Here is a 10,719-nt window from a genome sequence, read left to right as displayed (position 1 = left end):
AATGTTAAGAAGAAAATGATCATTTCTAAGATTTGAACAAATTTTCATGAGCTTCACAATGAAACTAGGCATTGGTCAATTCCCAAAACACCATGGGATGAAAAAGTCTATCAACTTTGCAAAACTAAGAGGGTGAAGATGAAAATCACTTTCTCTTAGATTGTCCATAATTAAATATAATTTTCAAAATATTTGTCACACTACCAAACTTCTTGACCTTTTAACTTAGCAAACTATGATAATCTTGGAACACTTCTCCAAACTTTCCAAGCACAAAAGAATGCTAAAAAATTATGAGAAATCTCTTATCTCCTCGTCCTCCTTCATCATCATCATCATCCCCCCCTCCTCCTCGTCCATCATCATCATCTTTCAAAATTATAATTAAAATATAAAATAATTCTTCATCATCATCATCATCCTCGTCCTTGTCCTTCTCCTCCATCATCATCATCATCGTCCTCGTCCTTCTCCTCCATCATCATCATCATCATCATTCAAAACTATAATTAAAATATACAATAATTCTTCATCATCATCATCATTCAAAACTATAATTAAAATATAAAACAATTCATCATCATCATCATCTTTCAAAACTATAATTAAAATATAAAATACACCATCACCATCACCAATTTTATATTAATAAATTCAATTATAAAATTATATTAATAATATAGATTATAAATGTAATTTAATTATTTTTATAATAATGTATCACAATATTTTATATTTTTGTTCATGCATTAAAAATTGAGGACAATAATCTAGAAAAAAAAACTTGAAATAATGATATTGATAAATGTTATTTAATTATACTTATAAAATGAACCACAATATTTTAGTATTTTGGTCCATTGTTTAAAAAATGATTGCAATAATCTAGAAGAAACTTGAAATAATGATATCGATCGCAAAGTGTAAGATTTCACACCTTCCCTAACTAGAAATAATGATATTGATCACAAAGTGTAAGATTTCACACCTTCCTTCCATGTGTACGTTGGAATACTCTTGGGCATGTGTGACAAAGGAGCACTACCCTTCCTTCTGTACCATGGAATATCCTTAGGCATACGTGGCGAAAGGCAATATTGATGTGTGTTTTCAAAGTTATCTCCTTGTTATTATCGTACAAAATCACAGGATATAAATATTGGAGCTGACATCACACATAAAATATGCATAAATCATTAATTTTTTCTTAATAACTTTTCCGGAATGATGGGAGGTTTAGTCATGTAAGTGGGACTCTGCAAAAAGCATAGCTAGAGGCATTCAGTGGATTTTTTTTTCCAAATGTTCGCTATTAATTTGGAATCAAAATTTTAGCAGAGAGCCAGTTATGCTATCTGGGCTTTTAGCATACAAAGCTAATTTTATTTCTTCTCAAAACATATTAAAGAAAATCACTTAGTTATCATGGATGAACTATCTATTTTTAAAAATATGAAAACTGATAACTCATAAGCTATGAACTATCTATTTTGAAAAATATGAACACTGGTAACTCCTGAGCTCCACGTGATAATATATCAATGTATATCATTGTACATGAGCACCATCCTAATAACTCCTAGGCTCCATAAAACAAGTTGTTGGAGCGGCCCATTTTGCTATGTCAATTTACATGAACGCCAGCTTATGTACCTTGAGAACAGACGGAATCTTCAGAAGATTTCCCAGATTACCATATAAACAATTTCGCCAGGTCTCGTTCAAACTGGATGCAGATCCTGCAAATTATTTGATACAAGTGCCCATTTATTAATCCAGATACAAGCGCCCATTTATTAATCCACATCTATTAATACAGAGCATTTAAAGATGTAACAGGACAGTTCGCTCTTGGGAGGCCGCTTCTAGCTCTGATATTTACACTGGATCGATGAACCACGCAGAGGTGTTTAAACCTTCAAACACCATAATCTTTTCTTTGATTTTGTGTTGAATATTTTAACTGCTTGCAACTTATAGTATATGCAAAATACCTAGATACAGTGTACACCATCCCAACTGCTACTAAACTTCAAACCTGAAAAATATTATTGCGACACATACTACAACGAGCTTTACAGTAAACGAAGGATCAAACTGTGTTGATATTGCTAGTAGTATGGAGCTAGTCTAGCTTAAAGGTTGATACTGTGACACTGTCAGGCATCCACCGCATATATTCAGCATTGCTCTTAAATTCCTGCGTCTCCAGCTCCTCTGGGTGCGTCTTGACATATTTTCTGAAGTCTGCAGGTCCAATGACAGGACCCATGTTGTCTGCAAAAATCCCACTTCCCTTCCGGATCATGCCCGTCTCCTTCAGCAATAGATAATCCGGCATATAACAGTGCTTCCAGTGGTCCAGCAAAACGAAATCAAAGGAGGGAGCGTCCTTCTCCTCTAGAAATTGCTTGACAACGTCCAATCGCTCGTTGAATTTTCCTTCCACCACTCTCACCTTGGACGATAACCCTGCGACCAACGAACAAAAATGATCAAATACTATTCAATTGTTATGGCTATTGAACTATCAATTGATAGCGGTAAGTACAATACCTTCAGTAGTAGCTTGTGGGTTTAATTTTAATTACAACTTGAAAAAAATTTAATTGATATGCATAGGAAAACCCAAGAAATGAATTTAATGCAGATTTCTCGGGACCTGCATGGTCGATTATTTCTGTAGCAATTTGACAGTTGAGGGGGCTCATCTCCACTGCGAGCAGCGCACTCTCAGGCCTCTGTAGCTGCGAGGCGATCCTTACCGCCGAGTAACCACAGTACGTCCCAATCTCGAGGGCAACCCTCGGATTGTATTTGGCGAGGGCTGCGTCGAGGAAGGGGCCCTTGTCGTCGCCGATGTTCATGAGCCAGCTGGTGCGCCTGCCGTAGGAATCAATGGCATCCATCACAGATTTAGGGTTGCCCCTCTCTGCCGTCTGCCGGACGTGGTCCAGCAACGCTTGCTCCCGCCCGTCCCCCGCTTGTCCCGTCGCCATCAACGCCTTTAAGTTCGAGATTGCTCTAAGGAACGAGAAAAACGTCGACAAACCTGCCATGGCCATGTTGTTTCACGATCTCTCTGCAAACTGCGGGATGAAGAAAACTGTGTAACCGCCTGTTCCGGGGCCTGCTTCAAGCACACCTGTGAAGGAATTCTTCACCTCCTTCCTAAGATCCAAGTGTGGATTCTTCACCTCCTTCCTAAGATCCAAGTGTGGAGCATTTTCCCCTACAGGGCCTGCTTCAAGCACACCTGTCCAGGAATTCTTCACCTCCTTCCTAAGATCCAAGTGTGGAGCATTTTCGCCAGAAGAATACATGCAGAATTCTATCTTAAATCAATCATGGGTGTAAACTCGGGGGTAAAGTCCACAACAAAAAGTGGTTGCCGTAATTTTCTTCCAGTAACTTGGGTTGTTCTGGATTCTCTTTTGTCTTTCCTTTTATTGAATTTTGTGTACTTATGGTTCCTAAAGTCTTCGAGACATACTAGCAAATAAATGATTTGCAAAGGCCACCCACCATCGACCTAATACTAATACGTAACCATCCATAAGGGCCAAGCTTAAGCTTATGTAAGCGTAATAAATGTATGTATATTATTGGGCATAATATCTAATAGATTTTATTATATAATTTGAGAGGGCATAATATCTAATTTTAATAAATGTATATTATATAGTTTGAGTGAACAGAATTTCAAACCTTAATAAATGTATATATATGTATATGTTGTTAATGTAAGCGTAATAAATGTATGTATATTATTGGGCATATTGTCCAACTTTAATAAATGCATATATCTTATTATATAATTTGAGACGGCATAATATCTAATTTATGTGGTTAATGTAAGCGTACTAAATGTATGTATATTGTTGGGCATAATGTACAATTTTAATAAATGCATATCTTATTATATAATTTGAGAGGGCATAATATCTAATTTTAATAAATGTATATATTTTATTATATAGTTTGAGTGAACATGATTTCTAATCTTAATAAATGTATATATGTTTTGTTATAATTTGAGTGGGTATAATGTCTAATCTTAATAATGTATAGATTTTATTATTTGATTAGATATAATTTCTAAATTTAACAAATGTATATGAATCTCTTTTTTAGTTCAACTTAATCTTTTAAACTAAGATCTTCATTTATAAAGATTTTTAATTTACGGTCATTACAACTTAGCTTATCACATATAAGTCTATATTTGTGCTTGAGTATTTTTCTCTCAAATAAGTTGTTTGAATCTATGGTTTAGTTTTCAATTGTTCTTTTATTATTTCTAAAGTGTCTTCATCTTTTTTCTCTTTATACTAGCAATTGTAAGGTTTAGGACTCTTTTTACGCTATTCATGATCTAGTTCCATTAGTTTGTTCATTTCCTCTTTGATGGGTTTGATATCTAATTTATTCTTTGTGCTACTTAAGGATGAATTATTATTGGGTTTTTCTTAACTCTTTAATCTTGTCTCTCAAGGTGTCATTTTCTTGAACCATTGATTTTTTTTGTTTTCTATTTCTTGCACCCTATCTTTTATTCCTTGAAGTCCAATCTCGAGTGCCACCATTTTATTTTCTAATGATTAGTAGCTATTGTGAAGCCTTGTGGATATTTCTAGCTTATGTTCCATACGCATTGTAGGTATCTCAAGTTTATGCTATGTAAGCATTGTAGATAATTTTATTTTATGTTCATTTTCTCTTTCTTCTCTTCACTTTTCTAAAGAGTCAATATGGTGATTTTGCTCGGCCTCCCTTTGCTAGATGGAGGCTTAGACATATGGGGAGAAATACTCATAATTTTAACAAAATAGAACTAAAGAGGAAAAAGAAAGACAGGTAAAAGAAAAGAACTTATGCACCCAGGATATTTGCAAACCGAAATTCACCATGCAAATTCACCAAAGCTGAGACCACCAAGTTCATACCAAGGCTATTGAAAAATTTAACGAGGTCACATAAGTGAGCCACAATGTATATGTTAAAAATTGATCAGAAGATCAAAAATAGGTGCAAAAATGAAAGTGTTTGGAATCTTTTGAAACTAACTTCAAATTGTAGTGTTTTTCGTCTTGATTCCAATGATGCTTGAATGCCTAAATCCGACGTCGTATGAAGAAGTTATGATGTTTTGAAATTTTTTATCAACTGCAAAAAAGCTATGCAAAAGGGTTGACTTAGTTGTTGACTAGGAAGTCCGAAAATATGACGTCATCAACTAACTATGAAGGGTACATACATGGGGGCTTCACTCAATGAGCCTCTGACATATCATGTGCATTCATGGCATATTAAAGTACATACATGGGGGCTTCACTCAATGAGCCTCTGACATATCATGTGTGTTCAAGGCATATTAAAAAATACCCTTAAATTGACTACATATTGGAAAATACTTCTAAAAATCACATTATTTAACCCCCTACCAATACGAGCCCAATACAATTTTCCAATTTAAAAACCCTTACTTTCACTAGATATTGTAGGTATCAATTTTTTTCATTGAACATTTTTTATACCCATTTATATTTTTTCAATAACTTTGGGCTCCATTTTTTATAACTGCCAATATAAAAACCCTCTAACCCCTATATATCTCCCAATATATTATGCCATTTTTTCCTCAATAAATATCCCCCAATATGAACTCACATGGTATAGTATTGCTCCCCTAGTGAACCCCCAGTGGGTACATATGACAGTGTACCAATCTCGTCTAGACATGCGGCAGGTTTGTACTGAGCAGGTGGCGCAAGTTTATCGGTCATTGTTGATTGGGTTGACCAATCATGAGGCGCCACATGGCCCAATGAGAGGGAACCATGAGGCCCTCGTTTATTGGATAAAATTTTTGTATAAGGGTCAAAGGGCCTCGGAAGGGTTCAACCCCTAGACTTACTGCAACACAATGCAACACTTTACCATCGCACCATGACCGTGGTTCTTACATACCATGGTTGTGGGTTGTATTTGAAGTCTAATGGTTTTGGCATTGGGAGAAGGGGGGAGGGGCGCTTGGCCCTAGTGCCAAGCCACATGCACTCAACTGTTAGGCCCTGGCCGTGAGTCTTATGCTTTACCCACTTGACCAGAGCAAAGGCATAAGCAAAGGGATTAGGCAGATAGGCCTTGGCCCTCGGTTCTCAGAGCCCATGTAACCACGTAGTGGAGTCAAAGCTAGCAGGGGTGGGTAGTTAGCTCCTGTCCCCGGCCACATGGCGCCCATTTTGACCCTAATTTGGCATTAAGAGTTATTGGTGTAGTTAAGGAGGCGACAATTTGCTCCTTTTTCAGCAAGAATCCTGCTGGTCCCAGGTGAAATTATCATTCGATGTTCTGTGTAAAGGGAGAAATCATTGCACAGTTAGCAAGTTTTTCCAATTTGTAGGATAGATAATATAGCTTGGTTCCAAGAGGCATATCTTGCTCAATGTTTAACCTTTTTGAGCTCAAGAAGAGCCTAGATAGGGGTTTTTGAGTGTCTTAGAATCAATGACAGCCTCATATTTTTTATTTGACCACTCTATGATGGACATTTTGTAGAGTCAAGTCCTTAGTGATGGAGACAGAAAGTTTTGAGGCAAGTTGGAAGCATATTTGAGCATGGAAACAACCTAATCAGAGGTTTTCCAAGTTTTTAGTTTCATCTGCAGTAGTTGTTACTTCAGTAAAGAAGATATTTTCACTATTTTATTAATGTGCCTATGAGAAGCCCTTTTCAACACTTTATTCTAAAGAAGTTGTGAAACTAGCTTTACCTTTAAAGACCCATTTTATTTTAACTTGCAATGTGTCAAAGGATGACTAAGTTTTCTGCCATTTTCAGATCACGTGGTATCAAAACGAGTTTTGACTAGATTGCAAGTATGGGTGAAAGTTTGGAGTATGAAAAACTCTTAGAATTGGAGGAAATGTATTCTTCTCTCCAAGTGGAGAACATGGAATTGAGAATATTTCTTGAAGCAATAGAGGATGAAAATAAGGAATTACACCTTATGTTGCAAAATTTCCTTGAAGAGAAAACTGTGGAATGTTCAACTACAGAAGCTTACCCCAAGACTCAACAAGTTTGTGGCCATGGAATGACTAAGGATTGTACCCTTTGTCAGATGAAGAAAATTGCTTACATGCTAAATCACAAGAGTGGTTTTCTTGAGTCCACATCTACCACTTCATTAACAAAAGAGAAGGAGGAGATGGCTAAACTTCAAGAAGAGGACTAAGAGTCACAAGGAGAAAAAGAGGTAAATGATACTTTTGGTTCATTTCATTCTCTTGATAAAGATCATGTTTCTTTTGCAGCCTTTGAGAAGCATACCAAGGGGATTGGTATGAAATTATTGACTAAAATTGGGTATAAAGCTAAGGGTCTTGGAATTTATAGTCATGGAATTCTTAATCCTACTGAGGTGAGAGCACAACCTCAACATGAAGGATTAGGCTATGTCCAAGATGAAGTTGGAAAATGTTCCAAAGATGCAAGGTAAAGAATTATCCAAGTGTGAAATTTTTTAAGAAAAAACCCTTGCAGGTTGATGGAGAATCATGTCATGATGATGATGTTGAAGGAAAGAAATCTCCAAAGAGAGATGAGTACTTCAAAGGAAGAATGAAGTCAAGTTCTCCTTACGAGAATCATAAGCCAAAGGACAACCATAAGAGGTATAAGTGTCTTGATTATTTAAAGGCTTTACATGATTACAAGTAACATTGATTTGAATAACATGTTGTGGAACGTTTTTCCTTGCACTTTTGTCAAGCACCTAACCATTGTGTAGCTAAGTGCCACAAAATGAAAGCATTAATCAAGAATATGAATATGTCGATTGGAAGTGAGACCAAGAAGGGAAATTATCATGAAATTTTAAAGGAATCTGTGCCAAGGATTGCTCACTAATTTTTTTGCATTCATTGCAACATAAGTGGGCATTGGATTGAAAAGTATTGGAAGTTGTGTCCACATCTTCATCCAAACAAGGAAAGATAGGTAATGGAATCACCTGAGAAGGAGAAGGTAGAGGAACGTGCAAGGAACACCATAACCATTCTAGAAGTAGTTCCAGAAGGAAGGGAAGTGAAAAAAGAAAATTTCGTAGCATGGTTGGGTAAGAAATGGTTAGACTATTTGTCTAATTAAAGACTGCATTTCTTTTGTATTTCACATGTTGCATGTCCCCACAGTTGGGAATTTTGTAAAAATATATGTTTGTGAATAAATCACTTATATGCAATAATGTTTTCTTTGGAATTGTTATGCTATTTTGGCTTGATGATGAGTCCATTAGTATGGGACTTTTAGGATGAGCATTGGCATTTCATCCAGCATGTCTACAATTGTGTCAAGCATTCACTTATACAAGTATTTCGATGTGAAGCTTGTTTGTGAATTTGATATTTGGTAAAGATTGGGAAGAAGATGACCATAGTAATGTGGACAAAGTTAATTATGTCATTGAATAAATGCAAATAATACATCAAAGAGTATAAGTGAATCTTGAGGATATCAAAGCAAAGTGTAAAGAAATACATGGTAAACATTGAGTTGCTTAGAATTTCCATGTGGAAAATCAAGTTTGTCTTCAACAAAGAAATACTTCAAGGTAAAGTTTGCTTGAGCCAAAGAAATATGGTCATCAAGAGAATGTTCAGATTCCATCCAATGAAAATTTTGTTCCTGAATGTTTAAGAGAATTGCAGCAAGTCACGATTATTGTCAGGAGGATAAGGACTTCATGTATAGGTGATGTGGAGCACCTTGAATGAGGAAAAAAGATACCAATTCAATAAGAGAAAGAAGGATTTAGATCGGGAAAGTAAATGAACATTTTCATCACTTATTTTCTGAGTGAATATAGACTTTTGGAGGTCCAAAAGTTCCTAGTGGGGAGGTATGATCCAGAGATCAAAAATAGGTTAAACAATGAAAGTGCTTAGAATCTCCTAAAACTAACTTCAAATGGTAGTGTTTTTCATCATGATTCCAACACCACTTGAATAATCTTAATCCGACATCGTATGAATAAGTTATGATGTTCTGAAGTTTTTGACCAATATTTAAAAAGTCAAGCAATAAGGTTGAGTGGGTTGTTGACTACATAGTTTGTAAAACTGATGTCATTATCTGACTGTGCAGGGTATGTATAATGATGGACCAATCCCACATCGACACATGGCAGGTCTCTATTGAGGAAGGTGACACAATTTTATCGATTATTATTGATTGGGTGGACCAATCATGAGGTGCCATGTGGCCCTCCTTTATTGGCTAAAATTTTTGTATAAGAGTTGAAGGGCCTTAGCAGGGTTCAAATCCTAGAATTGCCGCAACACAATGCAGTGCTTTAATGTCGCACCATGATTGTGCCTCTTAACATACCATGGTCGTTGGTTGTATTTGAAGTCTAAGGGTTTCAACATTGGGAGAAGGGGGGTGGGGCGCTTCGCCCCATCCCAAGCCATATGCACTCACCACAGGACCCATGGGAGAAGGGAGTGGGGCGAGGTAGTTAGGTGCTTGCCCATGGTCTTGTGCATTACCCACATTACTGGAGTGGAAGCGTAGGCAGAGGGGCTAGGCGGATAGGCCCTAGCCCTCGGTTTTCAGATCCCATGTAACCACGTAGTGGAGCCAAAATTGGTGGGGGTAGGCGGGTAGCCCCATCCCCTGGCCACATGGTTCCCAATGTGACCCTAATTTGGCGCTTAAGAGTTATTGACATGGTTAAGGAGGTGACAATTTTCCCCTTTTCGGTAGGAATCCCACTGGTCCCGGCCGAAATCATCACAAAGTTAGCAAGTTTTGCCAATTTGTAGGACAAATAACATAGTTTGGTTCCAAAAGGCATATCTTGCTCAATTTTTAAACTTTTTGAGCTTAAGAAGAGCTTAGATAGGGTTTTTTGAGTGTCCTAGACTCAATGGAAACTTTAGATCTTTTATTTGAGCACTGTATGATGGGATGTTTTTAGAGTCAAGTCCTTTAGTGCTAGAGGTAGTGATCCAGGGGGATCTCGTCAGATCAGTTGCAGAGGTTCAGTTTCGTCGTTAGCATTCAGTGTCCAGTGTCGTCAACTTCGACAGTGATGTTTATGGTTTAGGTTGTTCAATAATGTATATGATTTTCATGGTGTTCGACGAATATGGTTTGGTACCTAGTTGTCAACATGTGGTTGTCGTCAGTCCGCCAGGATATGGTTATCGACTGGGTTGGTCATGCGCCTCGTAGAGTTCGTTGTCGACAAGAGTTCTATCGTCATGTGGGTTTGAATGTCACTTTGTGACAATTGGTTGTAAATGGGTTTTTATTTGATGTAAAGACTAAACCTAGCCATAAAAAGCTATGGTGAAAAACATGTATCATTGACCTAAAACCTATGCTAAGACCTAGCCTTAAAACGCTAAGGTGAAAGCCATGCAATAAAATGACCTAACCTATGTATTAAAAATACATTAAAAACCATTACTCTAAGTCCTAAACCTATTGGACCATGTTACATTAAAAACTATGTAATAAAAACAATTCAAAACACATAACCATATGTTAAAAAACCCTCTTAGCCTTTTAAAAACATTGCAATATATAAACCATAGTCCCTTGATCGTTAGCCTAAACCACATGGGGTGCTAACCATAGCGCATCATGTGAGCAGATATAGAGATAGCTACGATAGGTAGCAGGTGTCAGAGTTAGCAATTAACTGC

At 36.8% G+C, this 10,719-nt stretch overlaps 1 protein-coding gene across 1 annotated transcript; it reads right to left on the bottom strand.

The window, feature by feature from the left end:
- Positions 1 to 1,502: 1,502 nt before the first annotated feature.
- Positions 1,503 to 3,353, bottom strand: LOC149261968 (uncharacterized). Its single transcript, XM_089382856.1, has 2 exons — positions 2,663 to 3,353; positions 1,503 to 2,472 (listed from the first exon to the last, which is right to left on the bottom strand). Exons 1-2 carry the CDS (start codon positions 3,063 to 3,065, stop codon positions 2,126 to 2,128), a joined length of 750 nt encoding a protein of 249 aa, XP_089238982.1. The 5' UTR covers positions 3,066 to 3,353; the 3' UTR covers positions 1,503 to 2,125.
- Between the last annotated feature and the right edge of the window lie 7,366 nt (positions 3,354 to 10,719).

Source organism: Pinus tabuliformis, chromosome 6 (genome assembly GCF_031772625.1).
Source record: "Pinus tabuliformis cultivar Carrire ecotype Pingquan chromosome 6, CPIR1, whole genome shotgun sequence".
In the NCBI taxonomy this organism is placed as follows: domain Eukaryota; kingdom Viridiplantae; phylum Streptophyta; class Pinopsida; order Pinales; family Pinaceae; genus Pinus; species Pinus tabuliformis.
The sequence above is the reverse complement of the archived record's forward strand: the minus strand, read 5'-3'. Positions and strand labels throughout refer to the sequence as shown.